Raw genomic sequence first — 23,274 nt, 5'->3', positions numbered from 1 at the left:
GATGTGATATAGTGCTGTAGTTGTAACTGTTTAAATTAACAGTAAGATAAACAATTAGAATCTTATCTAAGATATTATGAGCTGGTACCATATGACAGAGAAAAAAGCCATGCCTTACGACACATCTGCACTTCAACATGTGTGGCTCAGAGAAGCAAGTTCAGTTAGGCAGCCTTATAGATGCTTTGTTTCTCATCTTTATTGTTATATTGGAAAGCAGTTGACGGGGTGCGCTTGGTCATACCAAGGACTCACTAGTTCTAGGCAGGCTAGAAATTATCAGCATTCTGCACATATGAAGAGCACTTTCAGCCTAGTCCTCCTCATTCTACATAAAAACAGACCCTGAAGGCTAATAACAGGAAGAGTAAAAAGATTACATTTTCAGAAAAGCATGGTGAAATTTAAGCTTCTTTGTCCTATTTGGCATTTATCCATGACTATAAGCAAGCTTAATCTGCTAATTCTTCTGAAAACCGTTAATGGACATTTAAGTCATATTAGCCTTCTTCAAAATGTTACCACATGAAAGAAAGGAAAAAATCATCGTCAGACATGACTTTTCTGAAAAAATTCATGACATAATTTTGACACTCTTAAAAAATACCATTTCTGAAGTCCTTGGTTTCTAAAATAGGGGATTTTTCCTCCAAGTTTTCTTCAGTAGAGGCCAGTAAAAACATATTAAGCAAATACTCTTTTCGATTAGGCACTTATCACAGTAGAACCAAACTTTAGAACTGCATGCAATCTAATGCTGTTCTATGTCAAAGATTGGGGGATTATGAGCGTTAGCTACTGAGATGTAAACATTTGCTTTTGCTGGACTGCTGCGGAAGCAGGAATCTCTGGACAGGAAAATGGGCGGGTAACAAGAAATGATGACACCTTAGAACTTCCACAGCCAGATTAGCTCACCTGTTAGAGATAAGTCACATGCTCACAAATACCTGCCTGGCAATGTCTCACCTTCCTGCTATTTGGGGTATGTGATGGAGGTAGATTTCTTTGCTAAAGTAGTGCAGAGGAGAAACTATTTTTTCTTGAAAATACTCAAGTTTGAGATACCGTCCTTTAATTTATTGCCTTTAACTTGAACTTGTTTTATGTGCAAGTAAGTTAGAACCTCAAAAACCTCTGTCAAAGAGGCGGTTCAGGTGTTAGGCGATTATAACCTTGCAGGATTCCATGCAACTCCAAAATTCACTGCATTTATTCAACTGTCTAATATAACTTTAAGTCCTTTGAAAACATCAGGTTTTGCTGAGAATTGCAACCAGCTGCTCAAATGGGTTGCTCATACTGCACAGAAGGTGTGTGAAGAACACTCATGGAGCCTGTCCTCGTATTCTAGCTAGGCTGCCTATCGATCCCTCTCTTAGGGATGAGGTCACCTCTCATGACAGAAACAGCTTATCAGAAGCAACAAATCCACTGTTTAGTTAAAATCCAGTACTCACAAAGAATGGGATAAGACCGGAAGCCTTGTCTTCATCCAGAACTTTCTTTAGGGCTGAACCACAAACACTAAATGTATCATCTGAAGGAACACTTTTGATCGTCACACCACCAATTAATGCAGCCCTTTCCACTGATGAATGAGCCTACAAGGAAATGGGCAGGGTTTAAGACAGATATCTTTTACTGGAATGTAAGAACTTCATTTGAATTTGAAAACAAAAAGTCATTTCTTTCAAGTAAAGCAGACTTGAGGTCGTGGAATTGTTGCTGGTACAGAACAGATACGTACCTCTCCCGCTTTCATACAGATAGGCAGACAGGCTGTCATGGTATTAGCTGGGATAGAGTTAATTTTCTTCACTGCAGCTGGCATGGTGCTGTGCTTTGGACTTAGTATGAAAAGAATGTTGATAACACACCCATGTTTTAGTAGTTGTTGGTTGGTGCCTGTACTAGTCAAGGACTTTTCCAGCTTCTCATGCTCTGCCGGGTGCACAAGAAGCCAGGAGGGGAGGGGGCACAGCTGAGAGAGCGGATTCAAACTGGCCAAAGGGATATTCCATACCATGTAACATCATGCCCAGTATGTTACCTGGGAGGGGCTGGCCGGGGAAGGGAGGGAGCAATTGCGGCTCGGGGACCGGCAGCGTCTGTCGGCGGGTGGTGAGTGGTTCTATCGTTTATTTTTCTGGGGTTTTTTTCCCTGTTTCTCTTCCTTTTCCATTTTATTATATTATCATTATTATGGTAATCATTATAATTATTATTTTATTGTATTTATTAAACTGTGCTTATCTCAACCCACAAGTTCTTTTCCTATTCCGATTCTCTCCTCCGTCACACAGGGGTGGGGAGAGCAAGCGAGCGGCTGCGTGGTGGTTAGTTGCCAACTGAGGCTGAACCACAACACAGGCAGACAGACCCACATACATACACACACACACATACACAGAATACGCTAATAGAAACCCTGAAGTATTCTTGAAACCATTGCCATGGCATCATTCAGACAAGAATTCAATTAACCCCAGCGAGAGCTTTAATTAACATGCCCACAACTAGGTAGGATCCATGAAGAGCTTTGGGATTTGGCTCCAAATCAACCGAAAGACATGCAGATGATCAGCTTGCCTGATAATGAGTCAGTTGCTCACCGGCATATCTTTATGGCATACAGCTTTGCTGAACCCTAAAAACATACACATCACGGTATGCTATAGACTGAGGTATTTCCTTACATTACCATTTCTTTTTAGATTACCTACTGAACAAATGTGGTTCAATCGGCATTCATTTGGTAGGCAATTAAGGATCATTCCCAATATATTATTTCATTTATAACCCATTGTATTTGAATTCCCCTTAAATAATATTTTTAGAACATAAAGTACATCTCAGTAAATGAAAACAAAGATATCACTAAGAAATTGTTACAAAATTCTGAAGTAGAATCCTGTAATAACTCTATTAAGAGTAAAAGGTATGTTTAGACACAAAATAGTCTCCTTCTGAGTATGACTAAACAAAAAAAAAGTTCTTTTACCTTCCACCTTCTACAACTTCATTAATCGTCATTAATTTCAAAGAGAAAAATTTCTCACCTTTTTGTACCGTGACTATTCTCATTCATAGTCTCCATCCTACCCTTGTTGCTTCTTGCTAGTGCCTATGTCGTGGTTCAACCCCGGCCGGCAACTAAGCACCACACAGCTGCTCGCTCACGCCCCCCCGCAGCAGAATCGGGGAGAGAATCAGAAGAGTAAAGGTGAGAAAACTCATGGGTTGAGATAAAGACAGTTTAATAGGTAAAGGAAAAGCTGCGCATGCAAGCAAAGTAAAACAAAGAATTCATTCACTCCTTCCCATGGGCAGGCAGGTGCTCAGCCATCCCCAGGAAAGCAGGGCTCCCTCACGCGTAACGGTTATTTGGGAAGTCAAACGCCATCACTCTGAACATGCTCCACTTCCTTCTTCTTCCCCCAGCTCCACATGCTGAGCACGACATCACATGGTGTGGGATATCCCTTGGGTCAGTTGGGGTCAGCTGTCCCGGCTGTGTCCCCTCCCAGCTTCTTGTGCACCCCAGCCTGCCCGCTGGTGGGGTGGGGTGAGGAGCAGAAAGGGCCTTGACTCTGTGCAAGCCCTGCTCAGTGGTAACTAAAACACCACCCTGAACTATCAACACTGTTTTCAGCACAAATCCAAACACAGCCCCATACCTGTTACTGTGAAGAAAATGAACTCTATCCCAGCCAAAACCAGCGCGGCCTACAAAAGCAATTACTAATTTTATTCTAACCACATGAACCTATGGAGAAGATTAAGCCAAAGCATAGGTTGAACAAGACCAGGTGAAGCTAAAGTTCTGCCTTGCACCTTCACATATCCCTGGAATGATGCATTTTAATGGCAGATTGACTATTAACTTGTATTTCAGCTGCGCCTCTTCTTAAAGTGCCCTGGCAAACTAATTAGGCACCAGGTTGAGAAAACTTAGAAGACTAGACCTGAAATAGAACTAACTGCTTTTGAAGTGAAAAACCATGTGCGTGCCATCGCAATGCCGTGCTTCATTCAAGGGTACAGTGGAAGGAGGTACTGCGGAACTCATTTACACAAGAATTGTAAATAAGCAAACTGTAATAATACACTGAGGCTGTTAGCCTGACAGAGCCTCACGAGTCCTTCCTCAAGTCTCCAAAACTGTCGTAAGGCTCTCTGATAACTACAGCCACTCACAGTCTTAAGCTTAAAATGTTACAACAAATCTTTAGTGACTTGCTGCTCCATGGCATTCCTAGTCCTCAGCAAAGGACTCAGGAATCTCCCGCCATCCTTGAGGAGAGCAACGCAGCCAAATAAAGATGGGAAAAAAAAAAAGATTGGTGAAGAAAATGGCCTGAGAAAACTTGAGATTATCAAAAAACTGCCCTGACTTCTGTCCTGGTCCCAAACAGTCAGGTGTCTGCTATCAGGGGCAGCTGGATGCTCCTCTCAGCTCCCAGGTCTCACGTTCTCACTGAGGCAAGAGGAGCCTCAGCCAGGATAGCCCAGGCACTAAAACACTCAGGGATCCTCTTCCGGTGTCTCCAAACCCCCAAGTCGTTGCTGGGGAAAGCTTTGTTGCCAGTCCCGCTCTGTACTCATCAACACAAAGCAAAATGATTTCAGTGGGATAAAGATTTTCCCAAAATGCTGCACAGCTGAAATGGTCTCCCAAGAAGTGTGAGATCTGAGTTCAACTTTCTGCTCTGGGTCTCCTTACCGGCCAACTTTCCACCTCCCTCCTAATGCTTTCTTGCAGTGTTGTGCTCTGTCAGCGCATGGTTTTCTCTCCCGCAGAACGGCTTAGGCTTACTTTCTTTCGTGGATTATTGCCTATGAGTCACACGGGTCTGTTCTTAATGCAGAAGGACCGGTGAGCTCTGCAACAATCTGCTTTGAAAGGTCGGCAATATCCCAAGGCAAATCCTTCTGTAAACGTAAGATCCTCTGACCTTCAGCAGGCAGGAGAGCCTGTCAGCCCTCATTTCAGGTCAGCCATTTACGCGGGACAAAAATGAAAACAAGTAGAAGGTTTTGTGCATCACAGGGTCAGAGTCTGAGCTCTGGGACTGGCGGCCTGCACCACACAGACCTTTGGGTCACAGACGAAAAAAGGACTAATACCCTTTGTGCCTTCTGAACACAGTTATCTCTCCTCATATTTTCTTGTGCTGGAGGTCTTCTCACCCTACAGGTGCAGCCCCTCTTCCCCCCAGCAAAGAGCCAGTGTACTTGCAACTTGTTCTCTGGTGCTTTTTAACATGCACTTAGTAGTAAATCAAGGTAAGCCTGAAACTGGCCATGTTATTCTGCAGCATCAGATATTACTTTAAACTAAACATCAAGTACTAAGGAAGCTCCTTCCATCTCGCTGACATTTAGATAAGAAAATGTCACCGCTACTGAGAGAAGCAACATTGCTTGGCCCTTCAGTAGGCTTAGCGTGTCAGAAAGGTCAGAGCAGCAGAGCTCACACGACTCAAATCTGCTTTCATTAACAGTAGAAGCCTCTCATGGTCCTGGCCTGCTGAGAATGCAGCCTAACTCCGTCTCCTAAATACCACTCACAGCCAGAAATCAAGGATTAAGTTTTCTGTTTTCTTAGAAGATTTCTTAGCTGTATTGATACATGGAGATTTTAGGAGTTTTTTCTTTTACAAAAATAATAAATGTTTTCAGCTTCTTCAAGTACTGTGAGCAATTCGCTTCATATTCACGCACCAGGTTTGTCTGTGTGCATGCACCTGCACCCATGCCTGCGTACAGGGGAGGATGAACGTGTGTTTGTTTGCGCATGCATAGGTAGGAGGAAAAGAGTGTGCGCACACACGGACACTCAAGCCTGGAGGTAACAAAAGCTGGTCTAGGCTTAGGCAACACAACTGAAATTAACACCCGTCTCGAGTACCTTGGTGTACTTCAAGTGAGTTCTTTCCGTAAAACAGCAATACTGTGCAACACTGACCTCCGGATATTTTTCTGTGTATTATGGCAGCACAGGCGAGATGCCAGCCCGCTTACGATGTACAATAAGATTTCAACAAGCAAAACCAGGTAGTCACCAATCCAAAGAGTTTACACTGAATTCACCTGCCTGTTGAGATGGCTGAAACTGTTTAGGTAGAGACCCCACGTTTCCATGGTGTTGAGAGGTACCCACCTGATCGGAAGCATAGGCCACCAGCCTGCCCATGATGTCTGCTTCTGTTAGCTCAGGCTTTTCTGACTGCACCCGCCTGATAGATTTTGTTCTTGCAGCAAGCAGTGAAATCAGGGTGGCCTCGCTTGCACTTCCCTGTGGGACAAAGTGAAGGGAGGTTCAAAAGGGAGACAGTCCAGAAGAAGGAAAGCAGCCTTTTCTTCTGGATGAATCTGCAAAGCTGTTACCAGACGCTGCATATGGGAAACGGCGCAACCTCTTGCTTTTTAAGAATATGTGTGACAGCAAGGCAGGAATCTCTACTGGGCCTTGGTCTCCTCCTTCCGGATGCCTCTGCCTGCTCTCTTTAATCCCTGTGCTCGTTCAGCTTAGGCACCGGCCTTGTAATCAGTGCTAGAAAGCTGGACTCACAGACGTAAATGCATGTGAAAAGGCTCTCGAACCAGGCACCAACCACTTGCGAACCAGCAACAACGGCAGAGTAACTGTTGATTTCTGTTACTCTGGATTTCCGCCCATTTAGCTTCCATCAGAATCTGCCTGTCAACTCTCATTCCTGTCAAGCAACAGGCATAATCATGACGCTTATCTAATTTTTAGAGTTACCCTGGGCAAATCAGTTATTGTGGCTACAAGAGGAAGAACACTGAGAGAGCAAAAAGCTATGATTCAATACAGGTAACTGCATTACAAAGTATGAGTTATGTACGTTTTCTTCATCAGAAACACGCAGAGGAAAGGAACAGTCACACACTGTTTCTAAATTGCCCTTTGACTCACAAAACATGAGTTTAAACGGTGCCTTGGATACTCCGTGACAACAAAGAGGGGAATTTTTTGCATCAATTGATCTGTAAATATCACAAGAGAGTACAAGCTCCCACAAATTCTTTAGATGGTTTCCCTCTAGAGCAGGCAGATGAAGCATGCTCTAAACTGCTCCTGTAAACTAGAAATAACACTTTGTAAAGACATGTTCGTAAATTCCAATGGTTTTGGGGGTCCATACGCAAGACAGAGTTTTTAGGTACTTTCAAAGTTGAGCAATTGTCACGTGAATCTTCCTCTGCCGAAGCACTTATCGCTGCAAGGAGTACAGCTGCTTGTATTCGTAAGTATGTCTCGGAAATATCCCCAGTGTCAACAAGCTAATTTTGGAGTGCTGCTTCTTATCCTGCGCCAAAAGTCTGTCCTCCCTCTGTGGAAGACCTGTGCATACTTACTAATTACAAGAAGTGTTGAAGTGTTTGGGAAGTCTTCTTTCTGCCCTGGAGGTGGGCCTGATCCTACAGGCTTCATACACATGAATGATCCCCGTGAACTCAGACTTTCTCCTAATACTGAAGTTAGCTGAGCTATTTATGAGAGACAAAGCTGCCTTCTACACATGTCAACATCTCAACAGCGAGGGAATCCAGCAGCCTCATGAATGGAATAAGCAGGGAAAAGGACAGTCCCTAAACATTTACTAAAGGTATTGCCATGGCAAATGTAGTTTATCTGCCTCCCCGGTGGTGTGGGGTTTGAGGAACGTAGACCCCAGGGTCTGCATCAGAGCACAGGGACGAGCTGGAGACAGTTTTGTGCATTTCTTATAGCTGCTGCTGCATGCAGCGTTATGGCAACTGAGGGACATATTACGGACACAGAATGGTGTAGGAAAACAAATATCCCTCTTGGGTCAAGTAAAGCGGAACTTCCATGTGGAGGCTAGGGCCAAAGGAAATTCTGTCCGCTAATTACAGAGAACATAACTTGGCCATCTCCCCATTTACTCTTATTCTGCATATGGTCTGTAGCCAGATACTCAGAATGCTCATCGGAGTATCTGAACACGGAGAAATCATGCCTGTCTGTAGTTCCCAAAAGTCACGATGCAAGAGGGTGTGCACACAGTTATCTTCAACTTACACACAAAGAACTTTCCAGATCTGATTCATCTTACTTTATCGGTCTACAAAGTTAAATATATGAGACAAAATAGTTGTTTAGGTCCCCTAGTATTCAGTGGGGAGAGGGAAGCATATCCAGAAAGCAGTAATTCCATCTACTGTAGGCAAATATTCTGGACTGAGATAAATGGTTCCTCCAAAGGTACCTTCCTGGAGGTTCAGCTTTATCCGTTGATGAATCTCATACAGTGTAAGCAGTATATCATCTTCTAAAGAACCCTGCGTAATCAGAAGACCCGCATAATGGGCATATACTGTCAGACAGTGTTGCCTGAAATACCCTTTCCTGCCATTCACCAGATGAGGGTGCTTTTCATTTGTGCAAACCACTGCAGCTTATTGTGATGTTCGTGCAGTGTTTCAGGGAAGTTGTGTGTCCTCACAACGAAGCTGGGCAACAAAAAGCCTGTGTGCAAGGCCTAATTCCATCTCGCATCGGGCAAGCCACTGAAAACAACCTTCCTAAGCCTGGGTTCTTCAAAGCAAAGTTAGCTCTAGCACCCTTGCATTTGGTGGGAAAAAATACTAAATACTACTTCCATTAAAATATATATTTAATGGGATACGTGAAAATCTTTCAAATATATGGGATGAAAATGGCGCTTTTTTTTTTTTTTCCTATGATAAGGCCCTGTAAAACTGTTAGCGTCTATCCAGGACATGTAACAAATATGCATATTGAAAAAATGCACACAAATATATCTGAAAGAAAATGGTTGTAGGAAATGTCAAAGGTTAAGGCATTAATTTGAGATCTGGAAATTTAAGCCCCCACTATTCTGGAGACTGCCTGGCTGGGTGGGCAAACAAATGACTTAGGCTCAGGAATAGCCTCAGCCTTCTGAGGAGTGCCACAGACGTCCTGGCATCCCGGCTGTTCATCCAGGCTGGTGCGTGGTCGGTGTATGCAACAGTTCTTGTACGGATTTCCTTACACAGAAACAGGGATCAACAGCTGAATCTTCCCTCCTGATGTACAGCCGGGCCATAGCCTAAAGGCACCTGAATCCAGCTACCTGGAAATGCTTTTCGATGTCTCACGGTAGACATAGGCTTTTTCACATTGACTCAGTTTCCGTAAGTCACCTTTTTTATACAGAAGCTTACAATATTTGCAGAACCTGGTTTATAATACTCTTCTGTTTACTTCACACCAAAGTATTGTGCTAAATATTTTTGAGGAAAAAAAAAACCCCTTGGTTCTTGAACTCTTTGGCTAATTGACACGAAAGCTAGATCAGCAGTGTTCCTTGCCAGGCAAAATATAGGCTGAGGCTCATTTTGTTTCACCCTTAAAATACTTCTTCTTTCCAGAGCAAGAAACTCTTTAAAATTCAAAGCAGGTACACTTTTCAGCAGTGTATCCAGAATGAACAGCAGGATACAAGCCACAGGAAGAAAGTTGCTTTCTCACTTATTTTTAAAAGCTGGGTTTTTTTCTCCTCTTGAACGCTGTATTTTACATTAAGTGAAGGATGATGATACCTTTCCTTTTGCTGCAAGCAAACAAAGGTTGCCATGGCAAGCAGGCTCAAGAGGCGGAAGAAATATCAGCAAGTGCTGATGTTCATGTCCACCAGAGCTCTCAACTGAAATTTTCTTTCATCTTTTGCCATTTCCAAGTGTCATCCTGCACACAACAACAAAGTGCTTCATATTGACATAGACTTTCAAATGTAATTAAGAGCCAATTTTCGCAGGCTCAGTTTTACCCAATACCACAATAATTACTTGGTATTTACCAAGAGAATGACTAGCACTTTCACATGCTCATGTTGTCTTTGCTTCGCACTCTCTTATTTGTATCATTTTTGTTTCAAAAGCAAGACAAGAAGATCTGCAGAATTAATTACTTCATCGTAAGCAGGAACACAGAGCCCACTTTCAATTCTTGAAACTCACTGGTTTCTGATTAAAATTATGGGCAATCCAGTATTGTCAGGCTGGAAGGGCAATATTTCCTGATGATAACCACCAGGCATAATTTCTTGCTTTCCCTGGTACAAATAAATGCTGTTGAGATGCACGACAAAAGCTTGATTTCTTTAGCATAACCCCCTTCCTACTAATTGTAATGAGCAAGATCCGAACAGAGCAAGCAGATGAGTAGTTATTCTGGAAATACACTGGTGGAGGTGCAGCTCCACCTAGGAGAATCAAAGCAGTTGGGTTAAATTCATACTTGCCTGGGAAGATGCTAGAAGGTTCACAGGCATATGCCATAGGCATTTGCATCTGAGATCAAAGAAAGAAGCCCCCACTTCTAGCACATAATTCAGATGTATTTCAGAAGCCTACCTTAGGATAAAATAGATTGTAGCCTGGCCTCCAATGACCAGACTCCAGAGATTATCAAAAGAGAACAGAACAATTATTTAAAATTCAGTCTTTTTCATAGTAGAGATCTGTTTTAGTTAGATTAATAGATGTGACCAGAGTCTGCATTTACAGAAAGTCCATGCGCTAGTGGAGCCATGGCTGACAAACAATACAGCTTTATTATGCATGCAAGTTTGCCCATTGATGATATATTCATTATTGTACAGATACTCTGTCCAGACACTGTAGGCTTTCATTAAGCAGTCACCGTCCAAGTCTGGGTGTTTTGTTCTGTTTGGATACTGCAGTATAGTCTGACAGTTATACTATCTACCGATAGAACCGTTCAGGTTCACATTTTATTTTCAGGCTCTTCATTTTATTTTAATATTACAGTACTTCATTTTTTTACATAAGGAAAGTTTCTTAAAATAATTTCAACTTCTTTGACAAATACTGATAGGATTTCTACTACCTTCTGTTATTTCTACTTATAGAAGATGCTCTCCTGTGTTCTTATCCATTGCTTTTCTCCTCCGAGAAAAGGAATACTGTTTTGGAAACGGACTGAAGCAAACAAGAGAACAGGTCTGAGAGGGACTTCCTGGAAGCCTTTGTAACCACTTGCCATGATGCTGTGCTCAAATCCTCAGATACATTTCTATTTGAGAAGATTTTTCCTATTTTCAGCCATGAAACTGCTGCACACTGTCAGTAAGCATGAGCTCACTTCACTTGATCAACAAATTAAAGTTTCCACCCTACATGATTTTTCAACATTACGATTTGGATTTTAAGCCCAAATTGTGCTGTTACGTCGAACTACTAACAATTCCTCACCGGCAAGAGTGTTTCAGAATCCAGCTGCTCTGACAACAAAACCATTACTTTCATGAACGATCCTACCCACCTGTGGACATTCTCAGAGAGCATCAGCCTTTCTGAAAGTCTGAAAGGAACACATGTGGCAGAAAAAAAGATACCTTTCCTTTATTAGTGTTTTGGGATGATATGAAGGTTTGACAAAATCATAAAGTCCACAAACTCATCCCATATTCTTTTTTGTGTCCTCTCTTACCTGAATGACTCCTCCGCCCTGGCCATCCTTCCCAGCTAAAAAGTCTTCAGGCAAATGAATCATCTTCCCTAGCCAATCCAGCATGACAGTCTCCAGCTCCGTGCAAGCTGGACTTGCAGCCTGTGTTGAAAGAGAACAGAGGGAATAACCTCACTAGACCATGAAGAGAAATAGGATCTACCAGAGCAAGAAAACTCTTTCTCTCTCTCCCTTTCTTTCTCTGTCCTTGGACTATAGAGGAGGAGACTAGCTGATTAACTTCACCAGCTAAATTTGGGACCTGAAGACCATTTTGTGCGTGCGGTTTCTAACAGTTACCGAAAAAATGTCAAACCGGGCCTCTCATAGAACCAGGACTCTCAAATGTTAAAGCTAGGATTTGCATCTTGCATTTTTTTTTTCAACATCAAGTACAAATCTGTCTGAGAAGAGGACATCTCAGATGAATGTGGGGCTTTTTTAAACAAAATTTCCCATTCATGCAGATGATAAGAGAAAAAACAACACTGGGTGATAGGCAGCAGTCATACTACTCAATGAATTACCAGTAAGTTTGCACTGCTACCGCTAATTCCAAAGGCTGGTGATTTTTCAAGGGCAAAACTACTGAAAGGAAGTAGCCTTTGCTTCCTGGAGTCATTCAGGGTGTCTATGTGAAAACACTTAATTAGGCAAGGGAATTTACCTATAAAAATAGTCCTGTGACTTCGCTGCTATTAATCAATAATTTCACTGAAGAGTGCTACTGCTGTGCTTACAATCTTGGCAAGGTGAAGCACCGTTACCACCTAGCAGTACATACCCCAGTCAACTTACCCAAGAGAAGCCCACACATCCAATTCCACCACACAGCATGTCTGCAAGAAGGGCCGGAAAGGAAGAGGCTGCAGGGAAGTAGGCAAAGAAGTACGGACTGTGCCAGTGAGTCACCTGTATTAAGGGAAAAACAGTCATTTTTAACTAATGCAGGAAGCAGAAACAAGTTGCCACAAAATCAGAAAAGATTAGAGGCTGGGACCAGTCAACAGTTCTCAACTACCTGGCTGTAACACAGGATCCCTTGTTTTTCTCATTTTTAAATCTATATTTTTTCTGACATTCTAAATGAATTAGTTCTGGCCCCTACCTCCCAGTAGTTCCAAAATCAGGGTTCTCCATTTGTTTGCCTAGAAGACAAGGGTTTCATGGGCAGTGGCAGCCTGAGTTTCTGTGCAGGGCACTGTTCTGGAGTCTCTGCTTTTGGAGGGTCTCCAGTATTTCGTTCTCTCATCGCTGTCATGCGACTGACTTAGCAAGAGTGTCTTCAGTGCAGCAGAGGTCCACAGAACTCTCTTGCCCACACTCTGGAGTTTTTTGCTAATATTCAAGCACTGAATCTGGCCAAATAGCTCTCCCACAAATGAAACAATCCATTCCAGTATCCAATATCTTCTGTAGAAAATCAGACTATCACCTCCCTATTATAAGCTGTAATTTATGTACAATTCCACATTGTATGTACCAATATGAGAGAACAACACAATAACTGCACAAATTGTAGTCAGTTGTCTTGCAGCAGCAATATTTAGAGTTATTTTATGCAATATCTAAGCAATCTTAGGATCTGTGAGATACTTGATCGTGCTCCACAACTCCAGTCCAATAAAATTTGAAAACAGGAAATGCACTGCCACACTGCAATGTTCAGTGGAAATAACGTGACATATGTTTGGCAAAACCAGCTTTCACATTCAAAATAAAGGCAAATTTTAGAAAAAACGTGCTTCTTAGATGGACTATAAGCAAGAATTCAGCAGAATGTGTGTATGAACTTTCCTTGGCTGGAAATCTAGAGGCTGCTGAGTTATGGAAGCCTAGCCTTTTCTTGTGCCCTGTTGGTTTGTTGTTTTTTAAAAAAAACAGGAGTTCTTCTGTTACAGCTGGAGGATGGTAAGAGCATACATTCTCTCTTGCCTGAGCTCAGTGTTTCCTTACTGTTTTGTTCCATATTCCCACCTCTAATGAACTATACCTTTCACACTCCCCTCTCTCCCACCCTGTGATAAGGTGTCTCGTCCTGGAGCTAACTCAGGCATCACCATACTGCACTGTTCCGCATGCTGCAAATATCCCTGTTATTTCCTCTTCTAACCTTCTTCATGCCAACAACCAGCTCTTTTTTAAGGGACATGTTCCATGCTAAGGGGGAAACTGTCTTATCTCTTGTAGGTACAATGAATCAAATATCACATTCTCTGCTGCAGTATATCATTTATAATATTTCAGATGCTTCAGATGCCCCTATCTCTTTCATATGAAAACAGCTCCCATCCACTACAATTTTCCACTGTCTAAAGTAACCCTGTACCTGGCATGCTCAAGATTTCACTTTTACTGCTCACTAAGTCCAAACCTGCTCAAATCAGGTCTCCAAAGATGAGCCACTCTGAACAGTTTTAGCTGTGTCTCTTATATCTGGTCAGGATCTTTCTTTGCTGTAAAAAAGTTTGAGAGCACTTGTGGCAGACACCTTCCTACACAGATCAGGAAAAAATGGGATTGGACTGGTTCTTCACAGGAAAACAATAAACAGATTAAAAAATACCGAATGAACAGCAGTCTCTGACAGGGCCCACATGCACAGGCTTTCACTGACATCTACAAATGAGCCAGGGCTGCCACTGTTCATCTCCCCAGCTCTAATCCTCTGTGATCTCTAAGACTTGTGACATTCATCTTGGGTTAATCAAGTTAAACTGCCTCCTTGCTGGGAGCCATTTGTCTGATGAAACACAGCAGATTCCAGTTGCACCACTCACACAAATCCAAAAAGCCAAAAGCCCTAGGGCAAGTGCAGCTGTGGTTCTTCCTCCTGCCCCCCCTTCCCCCTTTGCTTGAAGCAGCTGCCAAATTAATTTCTTTTGCCATGTTGGAACAGACACACTTAGTCAAATATTGCAAAGAGTGTGACATAATTGATGCTGTTTTTTTCAGCCCTCTGCTGATAAGCAGTGATACACAAGTGTCTTGGGTTCAGTAATTACCACTCTAATGCTTCTCAGAGCCATTTTATTTCCCAGATGTCTTCTAAGGATGCCTTTCTTTCTATGGCTTGCTTAGTCTAAGCAAGAGTCTTCCTTTACCACACACTAAGGACAGGAACTTCAGCTGAAAGTTCACAGATTAATGGATCCAGCGTGAGGAAAAGTAGCATCCTGAGTACCGCCATTTGCAGTTACAACTGAACTTGATCATTTCCGGCTCTAAAAAAGGAGATCTATTTCAAAAGAACAAAGGAAGTCTGAGAGAGAAAGGTGACTCCCACTGATATTTTTATACGCAGATTATGACAACGGGACGTTCTTCAACAACCATAGGCTGCTAGGGAGGGATGGACTCCACCTGTCGGGAAGGGGCAAGGGAATCTTTGGCAGCAGGCTGGCAAACTTGGTGAGGAGGGCTTTAAACTGAGGAACTCAGGGGGAGGGGGACAAACTGGCAAATGCTAATGCCATCACACACAATAGGGGAATAAGACAGGACAACCTGAGCAGTGATAAAGGTGCCGTGGCGGCCTCATGCAATGGCAACTGTGAGACCAACCTCCTCAAGGGCTTGCATGCCTGTAGTGGGTCCTCGTACACCCACGCAAGGAAACCTGCATGCTCAAGCACCTTTCTGAAATGCCTGTACACCAATGCACGCAGCACGGGGAATAAACAGGAGGAACTAGAGGTCTGTGTGCAGTTGCAGGGCCATGATCTCATAGCAATCACAGAGATATGGTGGGATAGCTCGCATGACTGGAATGTGGTCATGGATGGGTACAGGCTTTCCAGGAAAGACAGACCAGCAAGGTGAGGTGGGGGAGCTGCCCTTTATGTGAGGGAGCAACTGGAATGCATCGAGCTCTGCCTTCGAGTGGAAGGAGAAGAAGTTGAGAGCTTGTGGGTAAAAATTAAGGGACAGCCAAATATGGGTGACACTGTTGTGGGCATTTGCTACAGGCCACCTGATGAAGAAGAGGAAGTTGAAGCCTTCTACAGACAGCTGGAAGTAGCCTCGCAATTGCAGGTCCTGGTCCTCATGGGGGACTTCAGTCACCCTGATATTTGCTGGAAGAGCAACATGGCAAGCCATGCACGATCCAGAAGGTTCCTGCAGAGCATTGAGGATAAATTTTTGATGCAAGTGGTGGAGGAGCCAACGAGGCGAGATGTGCTGCTCGACCTTATCCTAACAAACAAGGAAGGTCTGGTTGAGGATGTGAGAGTTGGGGGTAGCGTTGGCTGCAGTGGCCATGAGATGGTCGAGTTTAGGATACTGTGAGGTAGAAGCAGGGCAACAAGTTGGGTTACAACCTTGAACTTCAAGAGGGCCAACTTTAGCCTCTTCAGAGTCCTGCTTGGAGGAATTCCATGAGCAAGGGCTCTGGAAACCAGGGGGGCCCAAGACAGCTGGACAGTATTCAAGGACCACTTCCTCCGAGCTCAAGATCAGTGCATCCCTAGGAGGAAGAAGTCAGGCAGAGGAGCCAGGAGACCTGCATGGATGAGCCAAGAGCTTCTAGAGGAACTCAAATGGAAGAAGGAGGTTCACAGTATGTGGAAAAAGGGACTGGACACTTGGGAGGAATATAGGAATGTTGCCAGGGTATGCAGAGATGCAATGAGGAAGGCCACAGCCTACTTGGAAATAAATCTGACAAGGCATGTCAAAGAAAACAAGGCGGGTTTCTTTAAATACATCAGCAGTAAAAGGAGGACTGGGGATACAGTGGGCCCACTGCTGAACACGGAAGGGGCCCTGACAATGCAGGGTGCAGAGAAGGCAGAGTTACTGAATGCCTTCTTTGCTTCAGCCTTTACTGCGAAGGCTGGCCCTCAGGCATTCCAGCCCCCAGAGGTGAGAGAGGAAATCTGGAGAAAGGAGGAATTCCCCATGGCTGGGGAGGATTGGGTCAGAGATCACCTACGCAAACTGCATCCCCGCAAATCCATGGGCCCTGATGGGATACACCAGAGAGTGCTAAGGGAGCTGGCGGATGTTCTTGCCAAGCCACTCTCCATCATCTTTGAAAGGTCGTGGAGGACAGGAGAGGTGCCCGAGGATTGGAGGAAAGCAAACATCACTGCAATCTTCAGAAAGGGCAAGAAGGAAGACCTGGTAAACTATAGGCCAGTCAGCCTCACCTCCTTTCCTGGAAAGGAGATGGAGCAGTTCATCCTGGAGGTCATGTCCAGGCATGTAGAAGACAAGAAGGTTATCAGAAGTAGTCAACATGGATTCACCAAGGGAAGATCATGCTTGACCAACCTGATAGCCTTCTATGATGGCGTGACTGGCTGGGCTGACGAAGGGAGAGCAGTGGATGTTGTCTATCTTGACTTCAGTAAGGCGTTCGACACTGTCTCCCATAGCATCCTCCTAGGCAAGCTAAGGAAGTGTGGGTTGGGTGTGTGGACAGTGAGGTGGACAGAGAACTGGCAGAACAACAGAACTCAGAGGGCAGTGATCAACAGGGCAGATTCTGGATGGAGGCCTGTCACTAGTGGTGTTCCCCAGGGGTCTGTGCTGGGTCCAGTCCTGTTCAACATATTCATCAGTGATCTCAACGAAGGAATAGAGCGTAACCTCAGCAAGTTTGCTGATGATACCAAGCTGGGAGGAGGGGCTGATACGCCAGAAGGCTGTGCTGCCATCCAGCGAGACCTGGACAGGCTGGAGAGCTGGGCCGAGGGGAACCTCATGAAATTCAACAAGAGCAAGTGCAAGGTCCTGCACCTGGGGAGGAACAACCCCATGCACCGGTACAGGTTGGGGGCTGACCTACTGGAAAGCAGCTCCACTGAGAAGGACCTGGGAGTGCTGGTGGACAGTAGCTTGACCCTGAGCCAGCACTGAGCCCTTGTGGCCAAGAAGGCCAACAGTATCATGTGCTGCATTAAAAGGAGTGTGGCCAGCAGATTGAGAGAGGTTATCCTCCCCCTCTGCTCTGCCCTAGTGAGAACACGTTTGGAGTACTGTGTCTGGTTTTGGGCCCCCCAGTTTAAGAAGGACAGGGAACTGCTTGAGCAAGTCCAGCAGAGAGCTACCAAGATGATCAGGGGACTGGAGCATCTCCTTTATGAGGAAAGGCTGAAAGACCTGGGTTTGTTCAGCCTGTACAAGAGAAGACTGAGGGGGGATTTCATCAATGCCTACAAATATCCGAAGGGTCAGTGTCAAGAGGATGGGACCAGACTCTTTTCAGTGGTGCCTAACGACAGGACAAGGGGAAATGGGCACAAGTTGGAACACAGGAAGTTCCACCTCAATATGAGGAAAAACCTCTTTCCTGTGAGGGTGCCAGAGCAGTGGAACAGGCTGCCCAGGGAGGCTGTGGAGTCTCCTTCCCTGGAGACATTCAAAACCCACCTGGATGTGTTCCTGTGCCCCCTGCTCTGGGTGTGCCTGCTCAAGCAGGGGGGTTGGACAACATGATCTCCAGAGGTCCCTTCCAACCCCTACCCTTCTGCGATTCTGTGATTCTGTGATCCCTTCCAACGTGGCTTCCTACTGTGGACATCAGAGTTCAGCAGTTGTTCCCTCAATCCCAGTGTTCGTGTTAGGAGCTCAGGACCATTATGGTCATTATCGTTTAGAGGACTGCCCTCCAAAGGTCTACACCCAATTTCACAAGAAGGCTCCCTAAAGAAGGTTTACCCCTCATGAATGCTTGTTCTTCCAGAGGGTAGAGACAGCAATGAATATTGCATCAAGGCTTTACACAATTAATTGAGCCTTGCACCTCTGAAGGAACTCTATTTTCACGTCTTCAGTCATTCAATAAGCATAAATATTTGAACACAATGAACACAGCACAGATATCAATATGAAGGAAACGAGAATCCCTTATGGGCCACTGATAGCTTATGGGCCATGCAAGGTTTTATGACCTCTGTCACGTTACATATTCCCTCTGAAGAAGGCCAGTTCCTCATTTATAAAACGGAGATTAGGCATTCCCTGGTGAAACACCTGAAAAGCACTATAGCTGCAAAACACTGGATGTACTTATAAATGTTAGTGTTGTCAGGAAAAAGACAGGAAGAAGATTAGGGAAAATATAATGGGGGTAGACTGTTCCTACAGCAAATTTCAAAAGTCCCTAAAACCACTTTTGAATAGTTTTAAAGGTCTCCAAGCCAAATGTCAGCAAGTCTTCCTATGCTAAGTTCTTCCTATACTCCCTGCCTCCGTGTCATTGCACAGCACCATCATTGTCACGCTTCAGTTTCTGAGAGCACAGCTAACAGAGGCAGCAGTGTGTGCAGCACTATGCACAGAAGAGGTCCAGAAACCCTGCTAAGGTTAGTGTACGTGGGCTCTGGAGTGGTGGTGATGCTCCACAGGGCACAGTCCCCAGCAGCAACTGGAACAGCTACCCCTGGCTCATCACAGGTCTCAGCCCAGACTGAGCTCCCGAGGGAGTCTGCAGTTCTGCAAGCCTCGGACTGCAGGGACAACAGGGCCTCTTGCCAAGGCTGGGACAGTGGAAGATGGTCTTTTAGCCTGCAGGAGGTATGCACTGGTGGAGGCTCTGCGTCACCATGTAAAGGAGCAGCGTGAGGAGGTCAGCTGATGGTGCAGTATCAGAGATGACAAAAAGGAGACTGAGCGGATCTTCTGTGAGACGTAACACAAGGTATCTCAGATAGAAGAGCCTGAACCCCCAAAATGTACCGAAGGAGGGGCAGTCAGAGTCTCTGCCTGTTGGGTTGAGAAATGGAGTCCCACGATGGTGAAGGGCAGAAGCTTACAACCACTGGCACTAGGAGGGAGGCTCCTGCTCCACCTGCAGATCTGCAACTACAGAACAGGTTCAGTGCCATGGCTGCAGATGGGCTGGGAGCCCTGCTGGGTCTAGTGAAGCACCCAAGCAATGTCGGTGTTGACCCTGTTGTTGACAACAGGGATTTGGGTTTTAAGACCAGTGGGACCCTCTTTGAGGATCAGCTCCTAGGAAGAGACAGGATCCACCTGAACAATTCGGGAAAAATATCTTTGCAGACAGGCTGACTAACCTGGTAAGGAGAGCTTTAAATTAGGAACGACGAGGGAAGGAGATGAAAACCCACAGTCAAGGGAGGAAGGTGGACTGAGTTGGCAAGCAAAGGGTGAAGAGTGAACAAGAGAGATCTTGGAAAACAAGATAGGGCTAAAGCAGACCCACCCAAGTGTATGTGCATAAATAAGGAAGTGCTGAGAGGACAGCATTGTAGGGGAAGTTCTCATCTCTTTTCTGGTTAATCAGCACAAGTGGGTGTCCATCTGAAGCACTTGTGTGCTATGGCATGACGCATGGGGAACAAGCAGGAGGAACTGGAAGGCTGGGTGCAGTTACAGGGCGGTGATCTCATTGCGATCACAGAGATGTGGTGGGATAGCTCGCATGTCTGAAGTGCTGCAGTAGATGAGGACAGGCTCTTTAGAAAGGACTGACAAGGCAACCAAGGCAGGGGAGTGGTCCTCTAAGCAAGGGAGCAGCAGGAATGCATGGGGCTCTGCCTAGGGATAGACAATGAGCCAGTCAAGAGCTTCTGGATCCAAACTGGTGGAGATTTCAAGATGGGCAACATTCGGGTGGGTGTCTGCTACAGACCACCTGATCAGGAAGAAGTACGTGAGTACAGCATTCAGACAGCTGGAGGGAAGCTCATGTTCGCACGTCTTAGTCCTCACGGGGGACTCCAACCAAGCTAATGTCTGCTGGACAGAAAACACAGCAGGGCACAACTAGTCCAGGAGGTTTCTCGAGTGCCTTGATGATCATTTCCTAACACAGGTCATGGAGGAACTGATGAGGAGAGACACTGTGGGACCAAATACCAACAAGAAAGAACTGGTCAGATATGTGAAAGTCAGGGGCAGCCTTGGCTGCAGTGACCATGAGATGGTGGAGTTCAGGATCACGAGAGCAGGAAGAAAGGCACAAAGCCAGATCGTAACCCTGGGCTTCGGGAGAAAAGATTTTGGCCTGTTATGGGACCTGCTTGGAAGAATCCAATGGGAGACAGACATGGAGAGAAGAGTGGTCCAGGAGAGCTGTTTGATTTTCGAGGATAACCTCTTCCAATTTAAAAAATGGTCCACCTCACATGCAGGAAGTCAAGCAAGAGAGTCAGGAGGCCTTCATAGCTGAACATGCAGTTTAATATCTTCATAAGCGATCTGGGTGATGGGATCAAGTGTACCCTGATGAAGTTTGCTGATGATACCAAACTGAGTAGATAATTTATCAGGGAGAGCCACCCTGCAGGAAGACCAGATATGCTGGAAGAGTAGGCTAACAGGAACCTTATCAGATTCAACATGGACAAGTGTATGGTCTTGCACCTGGGATAACATCATCCTGGAGTGCAGCTGGGACCTACCTGTCTGGGGAGCAGCTCTGTGGAAAGGGACCTGGGCGTCCTGGTGGACAATAAGCTCAATATGAGCCAACAGTGTGCTGCTGCAGCAAAGAAAGCCAACAGGATGCTGGGTTGCAGTGACAACAGCATCACAAGCAAATATAAATAAGTCATTATCCCACTATACTCAGCGCTTGTCAGGCCACACCTGGAGTACTGTGGACAGTTCTGGGTTCTCCAGTACAAGAAAGACATGGACATACTGGAGTGATTCCAGCAAAGGGCCATGGAGATGATTAATAGATTGGAGCCTCTGTCATGTGATAAAAGGCCGAGAGAGCTGGGATTGTTCAGCCTGCAGAAAGCTTGGTGGGTATCCTGTTAATGTGTATAAACACCGCATGGGAGGGTGTAAGAAGATGAAGCCAGATTCTTCTCAATGGTATCCACTGACAAGTCCAAACTGAAATACAGAAAATTCCACTTCAACATAAGAAAAAAAGCTTTTTTCCCATGAGGGTGGTGAAACTTTGGAACAGGGCAACAGAGGGAAGATGACATGTTGATGACTTAATTGGAACTGAATGCCTCACTACTTATTCTCAAATGATTCATCTCTTGTTTTTTAATTTGATATTATTTTATTGAATTTTCTCAAGGGTTCAAAGCAAAGTGTTTTCTCTTCTACTTCACAGACAAAAGAAGTTGGTTTTTATTTTCCCCCAACAAAAAAGGAAAGGCAATCATACCTATGAGCAGCAACAAAAGCATTTGCATGTGCTGGACATAATTCTCTTATCTATCCTGCACTGATTTAATTCTGTTGGATTTAAGGCTTCATCCACAAATCTTTAAGAAGAGCGGGGAGATTTCCGTTGACTTCAGTGGAGCTTTTGCCTGTGAAAGGACAGCAGGGTTGGCTCCAAGGGAAACCAGATAAGGCCATATTGAATAGCAAATATTTACACTGGTCTATGAAAAGGAATTGGTATTGTAGTACTCTGAGTGAACACATCTGCAGGGAAGTGGTTCCACGTCCAGTCATACCACAATCATATCACCTAGCTACAGCCAGAGAAGCAGCCCAAAGTGGTTATTGCAGAGATCCAAAGGAGAGATTCCTCATTAACATTTACTAATAATCCAGTCCTCTTCAAGCTACTTACAGGCCTTAGGAGACAAGTGTATAATGAAAATACAAACGGTATGCCATGAGCGGGAAACCAAGAAAGATTCAGAACTGGACAAATGCCAGACACTTTGTTTTGCATTGCTTGTCCAACAGTGATCCAGCCAAGGGCTAATACTTAGGTAGTGGGCCTCTGCCTTAAAGGGTACTAGAAAAAGCTGACATTTAGGAGAGTAAGTCAACAGAACAAGTAGTGGGGAGAATCCTTTCTCGTCAACTCTGCAACACAAGAAGTCTCCTAAGAGAATTTTAACACTTACAGACGAGCTTGAAGGAGCCCCTTAGGCACAGCAGAGTAATAAAACTACCATTTTAAGAAACATTTACCTTGCTTTGCAAGTAGCGAAAATATCACACGACATGGAAAGTTACAAAGCTTTGCCTTAACCGATCCAAGGGAGGAAAGGGGATTCTTTCCAAAAGCAAGCCTTGCGTGAAGGTAAAGGATGATTTGATTATTTCTAGCAAGAGCAGAAAACATTAGTTGTGTAAACCGTTAGATCATATTTAACCATGGATGTAAATCAGACGCCTGCCTTCTACAAGCTGTCCAGCGTGGGTACTTATGTTCGTAAGGTCTAGCTGCACAGCCTTCAATCCACACTTTCCTTAAAGTCTTTGAAAACCTAAATGCGGTATTGACCATCACGCTACAGACCCATTTTTCTTACCCCTGGCATAATGATCTTCTCAATGTCTTTGAAGACATCCTCAAAGCTCTCAGGATCCTGGGGTGCACAGTCCGGAATGAGGGGCCTTAGGTATCCTGGTTCCACATCTGGGAAGACCTGTCTTTTATCTATCTTCTCCAGGTAATCTGCAATATAGTCCACCATCTCCTTCCCTCTCTTGCGGAACTCTGCAGCATCCATGGGTATCAGAGTTTACGACTTATGATCAGAAAAACCCTGGGGGGGGAAGAAAAGAAAAAGAAAAGAAAAGAAAAGTCGCTTTTGAAAGCAAACATGACTGTTTTAAACTCAGATGATTTATAGGATGACTCACCTGGCCTTTTTGAAAAGACCATACGCTCTTTTATTTCTGCGTATTAGGCCAATGCCCCTACAGCGTTGCGTTCTGCTCCAATCCAGTATTAGCTGGACATTGTACAGAAGCAAATCACACTGTCAAACCTCTGAAGCCTAGGTCATGATGTAGATCAGATTAATACAGATAGGCTGTATCTTTATCAGAGA

General features: G+C 44.6%; 1 protein-coding gene across 6 annotated transcripts in view; it reads right to left on the bottom strand.

Annotated features, from left to right (window-relative positions):
• LOC142053157 (aromatic-L-amino-acid decarboxylase-like) overlaps positions 1–23,274 on the bottom strand; it is a 60,992-nt gene that overhangs the window by 32,425 nt on the left and 5,293 nt on the right. For 5 of the 6 annotated variants that reach the window (XM_075084346.1, XM_075084348.1, XM_075084351.1 and 2 more), the window contains exons 2-6: positions 22,750–22,986; positions 12,332–12,445; positions 11,516–11,635; positions 6,167–6,301; positions 1,461–1,604 (exon numbers count right to left, since the gene is read on the bottom strand). In XM_075084346.1, the coding sequence (XP_074940447.1) occupies positions 1,461–1,604; positions 6,167–6,301; positions 11,516–11,635; positions 12,332–12,445; positions 22,750–22,950 (714 nt within the window). In that variant the 5' untranslated portion in view covers positions 22,951–22,986. The remainder of the gene's footprint in view (positions 1–1,460; positions 1,605–6,166; positions 6,302–11,515; positions 11,636–12,331; positions 12,446–22,749; positions 22,987–23,274) is intronic. The other variant, XM_075084349.1, reaches the window with a different exon arrangement.

This window comes from Phalacrocorax aristotelis, chromosome 2 (assembly GCF_949628215.1).
Source record: "Phalacrocorax aristotelis chromosome 2, bGulAri2.1, whole genome shotgun sequence".
In the NCBI taxonomy this organism is placed as follows: domain Eukaryota; kingdom Metazoa; phylum Chordata; class Aves; order Suliformes; family Phalacrocoracidae; genus Phalacrocorax; species Phalacrocorax aristotelis.
This window is presented reverse-complemented; position numbering and strand designations above follow the sequence as displayed.